A 20997-nucleotide genomic window follows, 5' to 3' on the forward strand; every position below is an offset into this window, starting at 1 on the left:
TCCATTGCAGCCAAGGACTTCGGCTTGGAATGTATAAATATTTATTTTTTATTCATTTTCATTCATTGTGCAACATGCACAATTTTTGCACGTCCGTTTTCTGCACAAGCGTCATTCGCAAATCTCTATAAAAGTACGCGAACGATATACATATAACGTTACCTCGATGTGAGTATCGCTTCCCTCTTTCTAAAGACCCCTTAGTGCATCATTCGGCCGAGTAAGAGCGACTAGCGCGATAAAGAGGCGATCGCGAACACGCGGGGTTCAGAAGCGGAAGAACTATAGCCGCTCCTGGAAGACGGCGGGACGACGAGAGTAGGCCGTTAGCGCGTTTTACGGCGGCATTAAGCTTCTCTTAAATGACGCACGCAAAGTGTTCCTGCCCCATCTACCTCTGGTCCGGGATGCTAACCATTCTGGTCCACCCACCTACCCGCCAAGAAGCTGCTTCCTGTCGTGCAAAATCACCTTTTCACCCAGTCACTTCACACCCGTCCTCGCCGCCTCCTTCTACTCCCGTGTTCCTCCTCCTTGCGACTTTCAATATCTTTCTGTCCACGCGTATAGATTTAAACCGACCATCTCTTCAGCGAGATAATGTATACTTTTGTCATTAAAACTGTCACGTGTTAATCAATATGAAGTGAAAATATATAATCCTCACTTCATGTAGATAGCAAACATAAGAGAATTTTTTTAAGAAAATAAATTTTTATAATTTTTAGATGATGTAAAATCATTCGAAAGAGAGAGATGAAAAAAATTGGTATTATAAGTATTATCCTTGAATCGAAATTAGCATAATGTATCAACAATCATAATTTTGAATTGTAAAACATGATGCAGAACATGCAAATACATAATATGATTTATGTATACAACATACTAATTGATACCTCGCTCTAGCAGGCTTACTATAAGATAATGATAGTTTACAGAAAATGATATTATCTATGCCTTTACAGCCAATAATAATTAATAATTACAATCACTTGAAACAAAAAAAAAACAAAACAATTAAATAGAGGAAGACATAATGTCCATTATAAATAACAATAATTGACTACTTATGATTTTAAGAATAATAGGTAATTATTCAGAATCACGGCTCCACCTGCAAATGGGCTGCACATTTTTTTACGGACTTTTTATGTTTAGAAAGGAATATAAATAACCATTTTTAGTTGGGGGAGGCCCAATAAAAAAAGTTATTGACCAAAAAAGGGTAATTATTTCGAATAAGGTCTTTTCTGAATTTTGACAAATATGATCGGATCTCTCGGTAAAACTTTTTGTTGTGACTCCAACAATGATAATCAGTCGGGGGAGCCCGTCCCCCATTACCCCCACCCCCCAAAAAACGCAAAACCCCAAAAATTATCGACAATTAGGTAATTATGTACTATAAAGTTCACCCCACAACCCAAACCAAATTTTAGTTTTAAATCAGAAATAGGTTTGGGTTAGGTTATATCTTCTGGAAGTGGAACCCCCCCGTACGGGGGGCGGAATTCACTGCGTCCACGCATACACTTTCCCATCCACACAACAATTGTGGGGCGGACTTCGCTTTGCATTATTATACATTCTAACTTCTTTCTTTAAATTTTTCATTTATTCCTCATCAAGTTAAAGGAAAACGACTTTTTAATTATACTGAGAGTAAATTAAGAAAATATAAAAACAAATCGACATATTTCCTGTTTAAGCCTTTATGAAATCTATATGTATATCCGATTCATATAAATCTTGTTTACGTCAAATGTCTTGTATTTGTATTTTTTCCTTCTACAAGATATATATTATTAGGCGGTCAATAACGCATACTTTGCGAATCCAATTGGAAGCTTGCCACCTGTACACAGGAAAAAAAAGACTCCGGAAAAGTCGAGTGACGTAGACGCCGAGGGGTGCTCGAACGGTCAGATTGCAAAAGTGGATCGAGAATACCTGCGACAGAGATCAGACATTGGCGTCGCGTGCGCTTGTGTACGTGTACACACATAGAGGAAAGGATACGCGCGCACGTAGTACACGAAGAGCCGCGGCAGGGCACATAAGTCCATCCCCAGGGTAGGCGACCGCGTCGAGCTCGAGTATTGACAGATATTTAAATGAATATTCCTCGGCTGTTGGAGGTCCTCTTTGAAATCAAAGCAGAAGGTACAACGGTTCATTTAGACGTGCGCCGATATCCCCCGCCGACCCATGGATACAGAATTTCACTTGTCACGTCGTCCACGGGTTATCGCCCAGCGAGACGATCGCAGGCCGAGGGTGGTATGGGAAGGGTAGTCTTTCGACGAGGCTGTGTATTTGTCGCACGAACGCACGCGGTACTCGTACTTTCTCCCGTTTCCGCTTACGATGCGTTTTTCGCGATCTTATTACGAGCTTATCGTGTACGATAGTATTATTTATTTAACTTGTAATGATCGACTCTTAAAATATCTTATTCTTCAGAATCGTGATTCAATGCTCTCATAAATAAGCGAGACAGAAAAGTCAATATATTATTTTTATGTTACGATCGAGTGTTATTGCCGAATAATATTTTTACAGTGAATTATGACAGATCTCAAGAGATCCATTTAATACAGTTTAAATTATGCAGAACTAAACACATTATAACTTGTAATAGATAGAGATAATTATAAATTTGTAGAAAGTCATATATGCGTATAGCAAAATTTATCGAATGAGGTAAATCATTAAGCTGATGATAGGTAAATAGTAAAATGTGGGCTGGTTGAAAATAACATTTGGAAAAAAATTAAAAATACCAAAGAGTAAAATCGCCATCAATGACGCGAAATTATAATTAATGGACCTTCTGTAAAGTGAAAGCGCGGTTGCACCATTTGGATATGTTTAAGTTGGGCCTGCAGCTGTCAAGTAGAAAGATTTACATCAACGGAAATATAAATTATTATGCCAGATTGACAGCGATTTCCCGGGAAAATCTCAACTGTAATTCTATTAATTTATCTTCACTTAATGTGTACAAAAAAGTAAAAATATATTTTCCTAGCTGCTAAATCGCAAATGATATTGGATGATATGATATTAACGCAATGATGTGTTTCACTATTATTATTATTGTTCAATATTATTAAAATAATAATATATATTATAATATTATTTATATATTAATAATAATAATAATAATATAATTATTATGTTATTCAACAAAACTATATATTGCGTGCGCTAAAATATATCAAACTGCAAGTAAAACGATCTTTTCCAAGCAACGTAGCAGCTCGCATGTTTTTTTTTCTGCCAAAAAAATTACGGGAAAAAGATTCATACTCTAGTACCAACTGATGACTGATAACCCCCAATCGGTTGCGGTGCGATAGCAAAGAGGAATTTCCGTGCTTGGTAAATGTACCATAATCGAGCGATGAACACGGCTGCCATATATTTTTTTTCCCAGGCGATGAGAGCCTGGGGCGAGCACGTGGCAATAAATCCCGGCTTGCGTCGCTAATTTTCACGAAGTTGTAGCATGTACGTACCCATACATGTATATATATGTTTGTATGTGTGTGTGTGTGTGTGTGTTAGGCAGGTGCATCGTTACCCGCTAGAATACATGGACGAGGATATACGCGATGGAATCGTAGTATACCTGGAACGACGACACCGGTACTATTTCCGAACCGGCCGATCGTGTCCTTGTAACTTTTATCGGAGCGACTACGATGACACGTTTCGCGCAAAATTTATTGCCGCCGCCGACGACGGTTGTATCTCGATTGTGGGACGCAGAGCCAGGTACGAGTGGCCTTTTCAAGTACCTTCTGATGTATTTCGCTGATTAAAGCACGTTAATTTTCTGCCGCGAGACGCGTTTTTACGACAACACGGTGCGGGCCTCCGTAAAATTATTAACCATTAAATGCGTGCGCGCCGGGAGATCTCTCAAGAAAGTTGATACGCCTCGTAAATTCCTCGGCGCCCATTTCATTTTAATATGTTTTGCGCGATGATTATTATTATTCTAAATACGTCGTGCGCGTTCGATGTATTCCTTAAAAAGCGTTGCTCAGAATTGCAAAGTAATTAATATCAAGCAGACCGAGGACAAGAATAAGAAGGAAGAAAAACATATTGCGGCAAAAATAATTTCACAAGTTGCAATTTGATCGGAGAAAGTTAAAACGTGTTGCTCTCTCTCTCTCTCTCTCTGTCTCTCTTAAAAGCAGATACATTCTCACAGAAATAATTTTGCCGATGATATTTTGATCGGTAAAAAACGCACTTTATTTCGAAAATTAAGTATCGTAAATGCTGCAAATCGCGAAATATATTGCGCAATAACACAAGTGTTATAAAACACTGCGCGATTATTCCTGTCTCTCGAATTTGTGAATTTCAATTAAAACGAATCTCCACCACGGAGATTCCATTAAAGATGTGATTTATTCTTAATTGCCTTTCAATGTAAATGTTCCTTCATTTCCATCGCTCCGATTGATCGATTGTCATTACGAATCCAAAGACAATGATATTTTCGTTAAGCACGTTTGCAAACGAATACTTTTCAAAAGCGACTGCGAAGAAAATCTCTTTACAAAGTTCATCTGCAGAGAATTTCTTCGTGAGCTGCATTTACAAAGAGTTCAACTGCGAGGTACATTAGTCGAGATTATATCCGGCAAAGGAAGTCGACCAACTTTCGAAGACACTGTTGCAACTAAATCTCTTCGAATCTGACGACATCCAAAGATGTCGAACTTCTGTAGAGTCAGCGACAAATATACCAAATGTAACATGGTGGATCTTAAAGCAAAAAAATATAATAGCACGGTCAAACGTTTTATTGCGAATAAAATATATATGCTATAAGATTTGCATCTCGTATAAATATATATTATGTATATTGAAAATAACTAAGTCTTTGTCATCAGCTGGTGCCAAAATTCTTTTTAGAAAATACGAGAAATTTTGACAAGAACAATCCAATCATTCCATCATGCTATTGTGTATATATACAATGTCCTTAAAGTTTCAGAATAAATTTATTATAGACATAAGATTTATTTATCACGAAATATCGACGGAATTACAAGTAATTAATTAAATGATAAAAAAATGACAGAACGGAGACCGTCTCGATAATTGATTTATTATAGAATGAATGTCAGGCATCCTTGTTTTTTACATTTGTTATTATATTTCGGTATACGTATATGTTACATAAAGATAAAATTGTTTAAAGATGAAAATTATACACAAGCATAATAAAACAATATTATTACCAACACATAAATATTACCACAAGTTACGTGTATGGGAAATGTCAGTATAACCAAAAATATTTTAATAAATAACAAATAGCTCATTAATATTTTACACTGTGATTTTTCAAATATTTCATGCTAATATGAACTTTCTTCCTCTTTCTGTATATTTATGTATGTGTATCAAGATAGTCTCAAAGTTTCAATACCGATATATTATACACAATCGCTTTAAATTAATTTACGGTAATCAGCGGATTTTCGACAAGGATTTTCGCCCACGATTGGAGAAATCAGAGCTGATTATCCATTTCAACAGCAGATAGATCAAGAAAAGTCACCCAGTTATCGCTTTGCGGCTCCATTTCAAGACAACGCTCAGGCGACGTAATGAGTTACGGCGTCACGTTGGATTTGCAAGTGAGACGAGTCAACCAGTTGCTTAGTTTAGATTGTCTTTGCCTTTGAGCAAGACGGTCGAATACTGCTTTCGATTTATCGTTTTATTAGTTCCTTCTGTCTCACTAATTATTTTCTCGTTGCAGAAATTCAATGTTTGTAAAGCCACTGACTTTCACACAGGATTATATGTACGTGCGTATGTGTTACTCAAATTTACAAGTCAAAAGACTCAATCAATTACTCTTTATTTGTCCTGTTTTTTTTTCAATTTTCACAGATACCTCAGATTCAAATTTATCTTGTTCAATTACTGCTATATTTATTCTCTTCTATTTTATTAATCAATATATTCCTATCATATATATTATTGTCAATATAATTATACATATTTAAATATATATATATATGTAAAAATATAAAATAGATTTAACGGATTGCAAAAAAACTATACATATATGCGAAAAGGCAGGAGAAAATTTGATTGATATTTATTATTGATACGTAAATCAATATTCGAATAATCAATGCGAGTTGATTGAAGATGTCGATGCTTATATGAGAAATAAAATATCTTGCGTTATAGATACGTGAATTTAATACAAAGAGACATCGAGAGCAGATGTCTATCAAACGATCGAGTGACGCAGCAATATATGTTTTTTTTTTTTTTCAAAGATGCTCACCAACACGTTATATGTATAATCCTATAAACTTGTTTACCAAAGTAAAAAGATAATGACAAGCTAAAAGCATATTATCTAATAATGGTTGTAAACTTATGGGGTATCTATGTCATAAAATAAAATCGACAAAAAGATGCAAATCGTTATCTTAATTAGGCTTTGAAGAATAAATCGCAAATGTAAATTTGTAAATCCTGTAACAAAGTTTATTTATCCGATGGTATTCGTAATAAAATGTAATGTTCGTTATACTATGAGATGTCGTTTGTGCAATGCGAGCCCGAGTTGAAAGCCATGTAAACAATTTTTGAGAATATTACATTGTACAATAACTAAAGTACTTGTATATTATGATTTTTATATCTTTCTCAACTTATTCGCACAACATTAATTAATTCATTAATCATATACTGGTTGATTAGAAATACGAGAATAAATACTTTGCATCGATTCCAAGAAACTACATCATTCTAATATAGACATATCAGAGAGGAAAATGAGAGACAGAAATCATGATTTACTGAGTTCTTTCAAGATAATAGATTGAACGTTACTTAAGAACATCATAATCGTGATGAATAGTACGATCGAAGGACATATGAGTAAACTTCAGTGATACCTGTTCGTCCAGAATGTTGTGTATAATACTTGGTCGCGTTTATCGATCTCCATAACACGTTACCGATCGCTTTTACTCGCTCTGTTACTCGCTTAAACCTGTCGTAAATAACCGATTTACAGCTAGGCCAAACTGATCCGTTGATGATAATCGGTTAACGAATCGCAACATGTAAATGTTTCTCAATATTTTCAGCATTACACGAATCGATCCATCATCAGAGATTATTATCGCGAGATTTACCCTTCCTCTTTTCCTGCTATATTATTATTTTTGATTTTCATAATCATTGTATTTTTACAATCTACTAATAATATGTCTATATATGTTGAAACAATATACACTAATTGAAATTTGTATACTTGCATGTTTCACTTGAAACACTTAACACATTGCAATGCACTAAAAAAATAATTTAAAAAGAATTTGAGTTTATTTTATATAAAATAATTTTACAAATAATATAAAAACACGTTGCAAACAGTAAATAAACTTTCTAAACTATAATATATAACTGTTTTTATACAAGTGCAATTAATCATCTATTGATCTCATTTCTTTTCTGTGAATATACCGGCACACGAAGAAACGGTATCTTGTCAGAGACATGAGAAATGCAGGATGCAAAATAAAGAACAAAGTACGTGCGTGCGTGCGTGCGTGAAATGTTACATATGAATATTTACCGGTAAGATTATCACCGCGTTGCTGTGGCCATCGGAAAGAAGGCCTGGGCTGCTGCTTGCTGCGCATATCTCCCGTCCGGTGCGGCGGCTCCGAGCCGCTCGCTTTTCAAACGATCGGAGACCACTACTTACCTGAAAGATAGAACAAGATAGAAAGTTAAAATCTTACTTCATTAAAATAAATTTCTCATTTAATAATATATGCATATCATAATATATGCTAACTGCATGGTAAATGAATTGTTACGCTTTGGTGAAATTGAGATCGAGTTTAAAATTGAAACATAACTTCCTAAAACTTTCAAAACAGTCATTACTAAAAAGCTAATATTATAACTATCATTTTCTTCTCAATTTAGCTTCTAATATACATAGTTAAAAAGGCGCAATTTTTAAAATATTTTAAATTGAATGCGTGGATAATATATTGATCGCCAAACACCGATCGCTGCTGAGAAACTCCATGCTTTTTCATGGCGAATTTTCCAATCGACGCAATGTTCTCGTGATTCTCGGGAAGAAGAGAAAGTCAACCTTCCCGACGGGTTTTTACAAAGGGTGCCAAGCCTAGGATCCCGCGTCCCGCATCGCAGTTCATACTCCCCCCTCGTCCCCCCAAACCCTCTTATCCCTTAACCACCCCGGTGCCGACCATCGTAACCAGCCGTATATCTTTCCCCGGCGTACGCCCTCGAAAGCGGCCGCCTTTGTTTCAGATATTTATGAGGCGTTTTAATTCGCACGCCGCGTCACCCAGCCGGCAGGGGGGTTGCCACCGTACGAGGGCCGGGCGGTGATGGGCGCGGGGGTGCTGTACGGCGCGACGGAGGGGGGGGGGCGCGAAGGCATAATAGGCATAAGGGTGCCCCGATAAAACGTCAACTTTCTACCTTCCCTTTTCCAGACGTAGGCCATAAGCGCAAACAAACTCTCGCTCGTATATCTCGCCTCAATGGTTTCTACGTCGGTGCGCCAGGGGCGTACTGTATCGTGCCGCCGTCGCCCTCCATTTCTGCCCCCAATCCTCCCCCCCCCCCCCCTCCCGTCCACCTCATCTGAAACCCCTCGCCACTCTCTATGCCCAACCTTCCACCCTTCACGCGAGCCGAGAAAATTCCTTAACCCATATCCGGACAATATATCGCTCACAACTTGTGTGTATACTGATTTACTATAATACTATCTCTCTCTCTCTCTCTCTCTCTCTCTCTCTCTCTCTTCGAACAGTGAAATACGAGACAATTACTTATTTTCTTTGGATTATTCATTCGTTATATAACGCGAGAGAATGAATAAGCTTTCTTCTCGGTTTTTGTATGGTATTATACTAAGTCTGATCTGATTATAAGATTGATCTTGACGTTTGAAAGAGTGGCATTGATTGGCATCTTCCGTACAATTGCTTTTGGATACGCTAATGGAATACGTAAAAGTTCCTTAAATATAAATAATATTATAATATAATTATACATAACTTATAATTATAATGTATAATTTCATGGTTATATTTATTTTATAATCTATTAATATCAAAAATGTAACGGATATACATGTACATATAATTCATATTTCTCTATATTTCCTCTTTTCATAATAATATGAATATATCAAATTTTAAAAGTATTTAGCAAAAGCAGAAACAATTTAAATATTGAATCGAAAAATATTCCGTTCTTTTCATATATTTTAAGATAGAATAGCGTCTTAAATCAGTGTAAAAGACTTTTCAACATTTTTCTCCGCTATATCAGAGTGATCAATTTAAATACAATCGCCAGTACGATTGCGTTAATGAGTTCCGACTAAGTGCACGTTTTTAGAAACACTACATTCGTCTCCCTGATCCACGATCCAAGTCTGTACGTCCCTTTACAACAACACCGACGTCTCCGTCCACCTTCCATGGTCTTCCACTAGCAACTACTTCCACCTCATCCCTCTCGTTCTCTCACTCCCATACCAGGACACGCTGGAGAGGCAGCCGCACTCCTGCTCATGCTCTTCTTTACGTACAGGCGAGTTTAACAGTAACAGTACGTCACCCTGTCACTCTTTCTCTCCCTCTTCCTCCTTCAATCTCACTCTCGCCTTCTCTTTCTTCTCTCCTCGTAGCGTCTCGCCCCATCTTCTTCCCCGGGTCGCTTTCTCTCTCTCGCACTCTCCTTAACAGCCTTCACTCTCTAAAAGCCTGGGTGTGATCTATGGCGGGACGTTGCGTCACTCGGGGAACAGATGCAGGGCTCGTATATTACTCGGCCATATCTACAAGCAAGACGGCGAAGAGGAGAAGAGGCGAGCGAGAGGGGGTGTAGAAAGGGCGAACCTTGCCGTACGGTCAAAAGAATGGCGAACGTCACAAATCACTCGGCTTTTGTGTGACATCCAACCCTCGCTCGAATTTTTTTACTTCCCTGGGATAAAGAAAATTTACTTGTTGACGAAGAGAGATTTCTACTAAACGTTAAAGCACGCGGAGGATTGTTCTAAAAATTGAATTTGTCGCGGAATTTCGTCTTGTTTAGCGAATGACGCCATTGAAGCCAAATTTAATCTTTTACTGTGAAATGTTCATTTGGACTCGACGCAGTTTTAACTGCGTCAAAACTAACATCGGTCGCAATTCGAAATTTATTCTCGAAGATATGTGAATGTTTTTAATGAAATTGATTATATGCATTGTCACAATGCACTGAATTTGAATGCCAACGCAACAATTTTTTCAACGTTTGCAAATTGTGTTATATTAATATTGTAGTAGTATTGTAAAAATGTTTTATAGATGTTCCGCGAGTAATAATACAATGTTTCGATCGTCGAAATAATCGAGAACGACAATAATCAAGTGAGCGACAATCGTTCCTGACTGAAAGACAACTATATCTTCGGTACATTTTGACTTGCACAAATTGATAAGATGCCAAAGCAATTGTATCTGGTTCGCGTAAATCGAGGGCCTGTCGCTCGACTAATTAGGACGCTGCTCCCGATACATATCGCGAGATACGTTCTACCGAAATAAGTTCTCGCTTTTCGCGAGTGCGCGGACAAAAGGACGGAAATGAACGAAACGCAGCGAGAATTCCACTTGCTCCACGTGCGGGAACATCTCCGTGTACATGCGCTCGTGGAAACACTAGCCAGCTGCCTAAGTAGAGGGAAGGGAGGGCGAAGGAAGGGAGGAGAGACGAGGGGAGAGAGAAAGAGGGAGACCGAAAACGCGCGTCGGTAGAGTAGACGCTTCGAGAATCTCATAAATCAGGTCAGGGTTGGCGACGGGGGTGGCTGCCGCGGTGGTTGCAGCGAGAGGAAGCGAGGTGGCTACAATGCGGGAGGGTTGTTAGGTAAAGGTCGACGCACAACAGTCCCATGCGGCGACGTACGCGCATGCTCGTAAAATGCTTGGCGCCAATTCCATTCAACGGAATGGATTCGTATGACGAGAAGGGATGTCTCAAGTGGATCTTTTCGAGCAGACGATTCCGATGTTGCGTTTAAATATTGCGTAGAGGAATATATTACGACGAGCAAATATATCAAAGTAAGCTTTAAAAAGATCTATCTATAGTAGCCGCAAATTAATATAATTTATTATAAGAGAATAAATACACACAGACTTAGCAGAATAAATAAACTTGGGATTATTTATATAAAAGTATATAAATTTAAAAAATTGGCAAAGATACAGACAGACAGAGAGAAAGAAAGAGATAGAGGGAGAGATAATCTATGATTTTACTATGGCTACGAGTATTGACACTACGAAGAATATTTTACTACAAACTTGACGAAAAATAAATCAAAGATCGATTTATGAGCATCTTGATAAAAAACTAGTTATCAAATATATCATTACACTACATCTTGCAATATATCCAGAAATATGTATCGTCATATTACTTATCATCGTCAACTATACAACATTCGTTAGTCGCAGCAACTAAAGCAACTAAAATAAAAAAAAAATCATATATACATCTCTCTTTTTCTCGATCGATACATGAGACTCGACAAAGTAGTATAGAGGGAGAAGAGAGAAAAAATAGCGACGTCGGAGAAGATTCGGAGGGACCCCAGATGGAATCAGTGCAGCAGTTCGGAATATTGGAAAACGTCGGTCTGTGTGAGAAAGAAGAGAAAGACCGGGAAACGGTAGAGTGCGAGTATAGGGCGGTATTTATGACGCGTACGTGAATTCTAAGAACATTGGGGATAGCCGTGTTCGTGTCACACCATCGCTGAAGAAAAAGAAGAAAGAGAGGAGAGACGTGAACAACTGGTCCAAGCTTCTATATAAGACTCAGAGGCATCAACCGGATTCAGAGCGAACATGAACGCTCCACGTACATGTTCTAAGTTTCGCGGCTAACGACGATAATAAAGTCAGAGCGTGCTTTAATGGGAAGTGATGATCAGTCATCGCTAATCTAAATCTCTCTTCAAAATTTTCGACGGTCTTCCGGATCGTAAAATTTGATTGCACGCGTTAACTCAAAATTCGATAAAAGCGAATGATATTCTTTGGAGCTTAAAATTGATAATTTTTTTCAGAGACAATAAAATAAGTTCAAACAAATATTCAAACAGAAATATATTAAAAACCATGAATAGTTATTCAACGACATATAACTTGAAAATTTGGTAAAAATAAAAACCGGAAAGCGAGGGAAGGATCCGAAATAGCCGAACATTTGACACCCACGACGTCTCGTAAAGCAATCGAGCACAGATCTCTAAAATAATGAAAAAGAAAAATGACAAAGTTCGTAAATCCAGAATAGTGTCGTGAGCTCCGGAAAGCCATCGTCGAGAATAAGGGCGATCCAACAGATCAAAGATGCACGGAAAAGGGCGAGGATTCGGTGCAGCATCCAATTGATTCATTGGGCGCGCGTGCCTGGTTTTAATTCACCAGAATAGAACTCGTTTCCTCGGCATGCCAGACTCGCGACTAATCCATCGGGCGTCTTTATTGCTGCGCGACATTTATAAAACGTCGGGGAAGAGACGAAAACTGCCGCGATCGCGTCCATTTGTCACCGATTATAAATCGTCAGCTTCTCCGTCTTTCTCTCTTCTTGTTAGACGTTATTAGAACCGTCCTCCTTCACTTCATCGCAAAGAACGACACGACATCATCGCGATGAGCGACAACGAGCAACGACGATGCTTAAGTATCAAACGCCGTATATCATGTTTCAGGTTGATGTCAAGTTGACGTTTAGTGCATGCAAAAGATAGCCTTGGACCGGGTCGATGAAGAGACAAATAGGTATTCGTTTCCGACAACAACAGTTTGGCAAGTTATATTAACTGTACGAATCTTCGGTAAATATAATTTCCATCACGAGTTAAGTGAGTTTGCCGATAAAAATAAGGCAATTGAAACAAACGGCTTGATCATGCATCGATCATGATTTAAAAATGTTTCGTTTAGTGTACCAATGCCAATTGGATTTTCTAAAATAAAACTTAAATTTTGAAATAATAGATATAATAGGTAATATACCTATATGTAAATATGCATTCTTGCATAAAGTTTGGCATAATTTATAAAAACTTTATGTTTAGGAACCAAATTGTACGTTAAATAAAAGCACAATTTATACTCGCTTATATTACATATACATAATTAATTTACATAAATTATTATGTTGTTTATCTAATTTATAAATTTCAATTAAGATTTTCTTAATTTGACATTAATGATAAACATATTTGCACGTTCTTAGCACGCTATATACCATAATAAACATATAAGAAAGATAGTTTGTAAATCTTATCTTTTTGGTTTTCCTTGTATGTTTGTTTTTGAAATATTTGAAACAAGATGATGGAAGAACCTTCGATCGTGCATAGTAATTTGTAACTAAAAGAAAATTTAATAATAAATATTAAAATTAAGAAGCCATACAACAGTAAGAAAAAATATACAGAAAGAAAAAAAAGCCGACTTTCGAAAAGAAAGAAAGAGTTTGTATTATTAAAAATAAAATTAAAGATGCGTGTGTAATAACTAATTTTCTATCTCATAAATTTTTCTCGAAATAAGAACGATTTATATTTGATATTACGATTTAATATTTCATCGAATTATTCATATATATATATATATATATATCCTATGACCTACAATTATATTCTAACTACATATATTTAATCATATCTTTTTTCCTCCATAATAGAAGAAGAAATACAAAAGAAAAAAGTCGATTTATCAGAGAAAAGACGAAGGTATATATCCGTTGGCTGATAATTATATTCGAGCGAGTAGTTTATTCGGTTGGCGGATATTCCGAGCCGTTGCGTACAAGGATGAGATGAGGGGAGGGAAAGGGATGAGGTCGTAGTATAGTAACCGGGCCAGATAGGCACGCCGCGTTTTGCTGGCGAAGGTGTAGCGACGATAAGGCGCTCGTTGCGCTGAAGCGTCCCTAGGTGGCCGTCCTGAAGCGTCCCGACGCTCTACCCCGTCCACGTCTCGCCGCCCCGTGTAACGACCGTCGGCGATACCAACCCTGGAGCATCGTCGACTCCCGTGTAATATCGTGCTCGCGCTTTCTGCCATCGTTATCCCGATTTCTCGATGTCTATGGTTCCGAGCCGTTGCGTACAAGGATGAGAGGGTGGTGAGGGAAAGGGATGAGGTCGTAGTATAGTAACCGGGCCAGATAGGTCCGCCGCGTTTTGCTGGCGAAGGTGTAGCGACGATAAGGCGCTCGTTGCGCTGAAGCGTCCCTAGGTGGCCGTCCTGAAGCGTCCCGACGCTCTACCCCGTCCACGTCTCGCCGCCCCGTGTAACGACCGTCGGCGATACCAACCCTGGAGCATCGTCGACTCCCGTGTAATATCGTGCTCGCGCTTTCTGCCATCGTTATCCCGATTTCTCGATGTCTATGGACGAAACTTTACGTCGGTACGTCGTGCACATATACGCCCGTGCATGTGTGAAAAGCTCGCGTCGAAGGAGAAATCTTCGAGGTACCGCTGAGGGTCTTCACAAAGAGAAAGAGGTAAGAAAAAAGAGAGAGAGAGAGAGAGAGAGAGACAGAGCGAAGGAGCGAAAGATAAAGAAATAGATATAGGGGAAGAGAAACGAAGCCCCCTTTAATATTCGCGCCAATAGCCGAGTGTTTCGAGTAATTGGGAAGGTAAAACAGCCTTCCGACATGCACCGGATCCCTCTTCGTCCTTTTATTCCCGTGACGCGATCCTTTTCTTCTATGTACTTCTCACGGTGGCAAGCAGAAGAACGTACCAGCCAAGAAGAAGGCCTTCCACTTTCTGAGTTTTCTCGTTTCTAAGATGCCCTCAGGAGGAAGACTCTCGGTATCATCCCGAGAGGGCGAGAGCGCTAATTAAAGAAGCCGAATCTACCTCTTTGGAGGATCCTGCCACGGCGCGGATCGAGTACCTGAAAGATCCTTTCACGATTTCGAGAGTAAGGTACGTATCTTCTTGGGTCAAGGAGCTTCCACGGGGTAAAAGCACCGAGGGTTAAGACCATTATCATCCCTCTCCTTCTCTCAAGAGTCAAGCGACCCTCGAGCGGCGAGAATCGCGAGTAACGAATAGTTGCCTTCGTCTATCACGGAATAAGAATCAAACTACGATTTTTATTTGCCATGAGCCAAAAAGAAATGGAAAAAATATATGGTATATGCGATTAAATTTTTCTATACTTTCTCAATTATTTTGAGAACCAGAATATATTTTGAGAATCAGAATATATAACTGAGCTTTAAAAATAATATTAATATTCAATATACTAGTAATACTTTCTTAAATCTTTTACAATATTATATTATAAATGTCGATAATATTTATCGAAAATGTCAAATTAATATATCACTTCATATTTTTATTTTAGGGATAGATACACAACACTCGATGATAATATCGAGCTTTATACAACTTATCCGCAACTCAATAAACATAAATTATCTCATGTATCTTTATGTATATTTACAAGTCTCCTATTTTTTTTTTTAAACTTTGAAGTGAAAGAAACGTTACAGCGTAAAATTTCAGCAATAAGCTTTTTCGTAATAATTAGTCTCAAAGTCACGTATGCTGGATCGAGTATAATTTACAATTCCTCGATCATTACTCGAGAGTGGAATCGATCGAAAGTGCTGCTAATAATACGTGTGAGTAGATCACTTCTTATGATCACTGATCAAAACGATACCTAATCGTCGCGCGTAGAGTCGACGAAGGAGGAAAAGGAGGGATGAGATGCCCGGCGCGCCCCGGTGATTGCAGAGTCTCGTGGTACGTCCTAATCGCCATAGATGAGCCTGGATAGGCCGCCCTCGACCTTATTATTACCGCTTGGCTCGATTCTGTGCGCGTGTCCCATTACGTGGACGATTATTTGACTGGTCGGTTGCGGCCGAACCTTCGGACGAAAGATCAGACGAGGCGAAGAAATCGAGATGGAGGGAACGGAATAAGAGAAAGGGGAAAACGAGAGGAGTCGGATAGTCCGCGAAGGGGCAATTGGTATGAGAGAAGGAAGAGTGAGAGTCAGAAAGAGAGGAAGAGGAAGAGAGAGAGAGAGAGAGAAGGACATAGGAGAGCGAGGTAAGTAGGTATAAAGGAGCGTGACTGGACGTGAGTTCAATACGTGGCCCTCGAGCACAGCTGTCACTGACATCGCCGCAATTCGAAACTGACCGCGACAGCTAACCTCGGTACCGCCGAACCACAACGGCGGAAACTTATACCGGCCTTTCGATTGATCCGTCCAGGCCACTCACCATACGCCGAAGGGGATGGATTAGTCGGTCGATCCGCCTCGTCGCGCTGGAATCTTCCTCGGATACCTCGCGCGAGACTCTTGAAACGAATGTCAATGACGTTCGGGGTACTTTAAAGTGAACAGAAAACCACTTAATGAAAGAAATAAGCGGCGCAAAAATACGAAAAATTCTCTTAACTTGAAGTTGATAACAGAGTTTTATCAAAAGAAAACATAGCGCTGAGATGAGATAATGTGACGATAATCGTGATTAAGAGCCTATACATGAATATTCATATAATTTTTATATATATAATTTATATGTATAAATAACATGTATAATTAAATAGGTATTTTTAAAAGAAATTTTTATTCAACTAGCTCGATCACGCGCGTGCAGGATATCGCGGGAACCTGATTCATATTAACGGCAGGTAGATATTGGCAGGTAAAATCACGGAGAGAATCGAGAATAATAAAAATGGATCCTCCTAGAACGCCCGGGAATTAGGAACTATAACGTTGGCGCCCTTCGGAGGATCCTTAATAGGTGGACGCCAAATAAGAGGATTCGGAAATGGCGTAGTCATCGTAGCTCGAACTGGAGAAAAGTTAAAATCGCGGTAGGTAGTCCCCTTCTTGGACGAGCTGAGAGCAGGGACAGCCTGGGTAATAAGAACGAGCGCGATAATAGCGAGGTAGAGCGGCGCGGCGAAGAGAAGATCGGAGAAAGAAAGCAAGAAAGAAGCGAGGAGACGCGAAGGGAAGGGCGGCAGAGGTATCCGGTCAATCCTTCGTGAGGAGAGCGAAGAGGTGATGGATGGAACGTCAGTCATGGTGCAGCCATCAATCTCCCGTACCTATACCTTTATTATTTATTATTCTTGCCGTTGTGCGGATACTCCTCCTCGGGCGCTCTCTTTCTTTCCCTCGCGAGCATCGGCGCAGCCCAAAGGCCGCCAGTGACGAAGCAACGCTTCAGGTATAAGGGTACACATGCAACGCTATGCGCAAACTTCGTCTCGTCAAGCGATGGGGAGATCTTCGTCGCGACTTGTTTGTTACGACAGAACGATTCCGGAAAATTAAACTTTTAAAGTTTCGGCTGCGCATGAATTTTATAAAGCTGAATATCGCGTGGTTAATTATGACATGGGACCAAAAGAGATATTCGAATTCTTGTTTCGACATCGAAACTTTTTACAGAGATAAATAAGATATAATTTAATACACACTAAACTCGCTAAATATGTTCTTCTGAATTAACGTGCGATAATGTTCTTGCAAAATGTAAGCGAAAAATATATGCCATATTGTCACGAGGTAAAATCCTACACGCGTCACTGAAATTTTTGAAATACATTGCAGGAAATTAAAATACATTAAAGAAAATTATCTGTGATTCTTAAAATAATTTTTTTTTTTTTTCGCGAAAAACGAAGTAGAGGAATCTTAATCGAATGGATCTCTCGATGAAACTTTGAAAGAAGATTATTGATAGTTCTTTGCTCCGAGCTAGATACGACAAAGGGAGACGGTGGTTGATGCATAGTGCCGCCCCTATCGGTCCTTTACAAATACAGTCACGCATACAAGCGTTCATATGACTGCGCGAACCTTGCGATCGCCCCTGCTGCGTCACGGAACAAATGCGCGTTCGGCCAATCATCGTCGTATCCACGATGACGATGACGACGTAGAGGATGACTCTCTGCAGCTGTCAATCCTGTGGAACCGCGGGGACGTCAAGACCTTGGCTGGTCACTGAGCCGTCAGAGTGAGACTCTTTGGATGGAAATCATGTTCATAAATCAAGAAACTTTTACTTTGTCAAAGACAACGAACTTATGTCGATGACGATCTTTTTCGAGGCGCAACAGATCTTCATTTATCTGCGTTGAAGATCGCGACTTGCAATTTGCACAGATGCCTTTAGAATAATTCGCGGTAATAATTTGCATCAAACTAAATAATCGAAATAATTAATATAAATAATAAATAAAATAATAAATTACAAAAATAAATACTAAATTTTTGCTAATAAATAAAATCGCAAGCGTTAAATCTATTAAAATAAATTGATTTGAAAGAAGCATAACTAAAATATAAAATTTTGTTATATATTTCGCGTAATCTTGAGATTCTTAATTTGACAAAAAAAATTTCTCCGAGTTGCTTGTGAACTATTTTTAGCCCAATAATGAAACAACTATTTTTTGATATTTATTGTTGCATATATATGTATATGGAATATATAAGAGAGAGAGAGAGAGAGAGAAAGAGAAAATATTAGAGTTCATTTATATTAATAGTAGTTCACATTATAGTGAATAGTACAGTCCGATAAACGTGAGAAGCATACCTATAATTATGTGCAGGTACTTTACGGAGAACACGCATTTACCGTTAAATCGCATTTAGTGCTGTCTGCGTACACGCGTGATTTGTGCAATCATTTATTCAAACACAATAGCGGATTCTTACAAGTGGACAGTTCAAAAGGACCTCGGGGCTTTTTTTTCAAATAACATTTTACGTTTCGACACTTGGACTACCGCTCGCTCGACAGCTTCCGTCGATAGGCCATTGACTACTTGGTTCCGATCGCCAAAATATCTCGACGAGGTCGAATATACTATCGTTGCAATCTCGCATTTCTATTCTGGTGTTCGCTAAAACGAACAAAAAAAAAGGAAAATAATGTTCTTAGATCAACGTGACAGCGTGACAGTAATTCGCAACATGCACCGCATGTTTAACGAGTAATGAATTCTGTTGGGCATTAACGGCAAACTGCGGTTCGTATACACCAAGTCAGTTGTTATTAAGTACGCACACGTATACTAATCAGCGGGATACTCCAACTTGGAAAGAAATTGCTCATAGAAACATAACTTATTACGGGATAGAAGGTTTATATAGCAAATGGCGGAAGCTAACTTTTTTCCTAGAAAAGTTGCGGGACTTATAATATGGTAACGTATAGCGTGGTCACATATATGCATTAAATTCGTTTTCTTCAAATTATACAGTTATTGCTATTCATATTTTGAAACCGAGACATCTTCGTATTAAATTGCTATTAATTATTAAAACAGCCTTGATCGTAGAAAAAAAAATCGCATATTAAAATAATTTCACATACATGTATTAATAAATATCTAATTTTAATTATTAGTTTCTTTCATTCTAAACATATAACTTTGCATAATTTTTGTGTTTGTACACAAACATTAAAATTATATCTATTTAAACAAATGTCTTAATTATAATATATAAAACTATAAATTTGGTATCAAGAAGTCAGATAAATTAGCGCAAAAAAAAAAACAAAAAGCAGAAAGTCCAATTTGCTCTTGACCTTCCATAAATCAAGTCTCTCGTCATTTTATTGCAAAGTCACACTACAGTGATTCATCTGTGTATCAAGATCGATCGTACCTCTGATTCCGTTCCTTCGATGAATCGCTTTCAAAAAATTTTTCGCAATAACATACGTGAATCAAATCAATAAAATCACTTGTTTGCAAGCACAAAGTTTGTTATCCGCTAATTACCTAAGCGCGCTGATAACGTCGTTTATCTTTTATCTTTATTTTAAAAGAAATAAAAAAAGAAAAAAAATTTTATGTGTATATCAAATTGTTTATGATTGTATAAAAATAAAAATATTATCGATATTCACAATAGAAAACAAAATCCGAATGTCATTACGTACAAATTCATTATCTGCAAATTAAAAAGAAACAAGATGGTGTATGCGACGCGAGTGGTAGTGATAACATTGGGGTACAGGGGCGGCAAAGTCGGCAGCTTAGTCGTTTTAAGTTTCCCTAGTTATTTGAGAGGACATCAGGCAACTCGATCTTCCAAGCCGGATGCCATATCGTTAGGATACTTGCACCTGAGCCTCTTAGGCGTTTTTTTCGCAAGCTAAACAGGTCGCTTATTCCCGTTGAAAGAAAAAAAAACGTATTGTGACAGAATTTCACATTGCAATTTTGACTCAAGTCCGAACATTTAAACCTGGAAAGCCTGATATACTTTCAAATTCTATATTTTGTTTAAATATTTAATATTTCAAATACTTAATTTTAATATTAGTAATAAAAAGATGTAATTCATTATTTTACTATAATATAAAAGAGAAAATTTCAATACGAAAAACGTTTAAAATACTTGGGAATATATCCATTGTTCTATTCAAGTTATACTTTATTAGTTTTATTTAACTTAAAATGATGACATAAATAATGCGGCAGATATACGATATAACATTTATGCAGCGTACGTACGCGCGATAGTAAATTCAAACCTGAATTCAGACAAAAATCAAACTTGCGCGAGGCTCGATGCGGGATTATTGGTGCCGGATGAATTTTTCATGAGGTCCGCGCGCAAATAAATTGTTTTCCCGGTTGTACATCGTTAATTGTTAACGTGAAGTAATACGCGGATCGGCTATCAATAATTAACTAACAGCCAGGTGCAGCACGGCTATGTACGTATGTGTACATACGCGCGTGTGTGTTACTCATTAATATTTTAATTATTGAAAATGTGCGCGCGCGTCTGAATGTGAGCAACGTACGTGTGTGTATATGTATGTATATAT

The 20997-nt window shown here is 38.2% G+C and overlaps 1 protein-coding gene across 1 annotated transcript in view; it reads right to left on the bottom strand.

The window, feature by feature from the left end:
- Nucleotides 1-20997, bottom strand: part of LOC115242927 (protein tiptop) — an 85198-nt gene that overhangs the window by 43479 nt on the left and 20722 nt on the right. Inside the window, exon 2 of the mRNA XM_029819553.1 lies at nt 7643-7774. Coding sequence (XP_029675413.1) covers nt 7643-7709 — 67 coding nt within the window. The 5' untranslated portion in view covers nt 7710-7774. The remainder of the gene's footprint in view (nt 1-7642; nt 7775-20997) is intronic.

The sequence above is a fragment of the Formica exsecta genome, unplaced genomic scaffold (genome assembly GCF_003651465.1).
Source record: "Formica exsecta isolate Colony F162 unplaced genomic scaffold, ASM365146v1 scaffold66, whole genome shotgun sequence".
NCBI lineage: Eukaryota > Metazoa > Arthropoda > Insecta > Hymenoptera > Formicidae > Formica > Formica exsecta.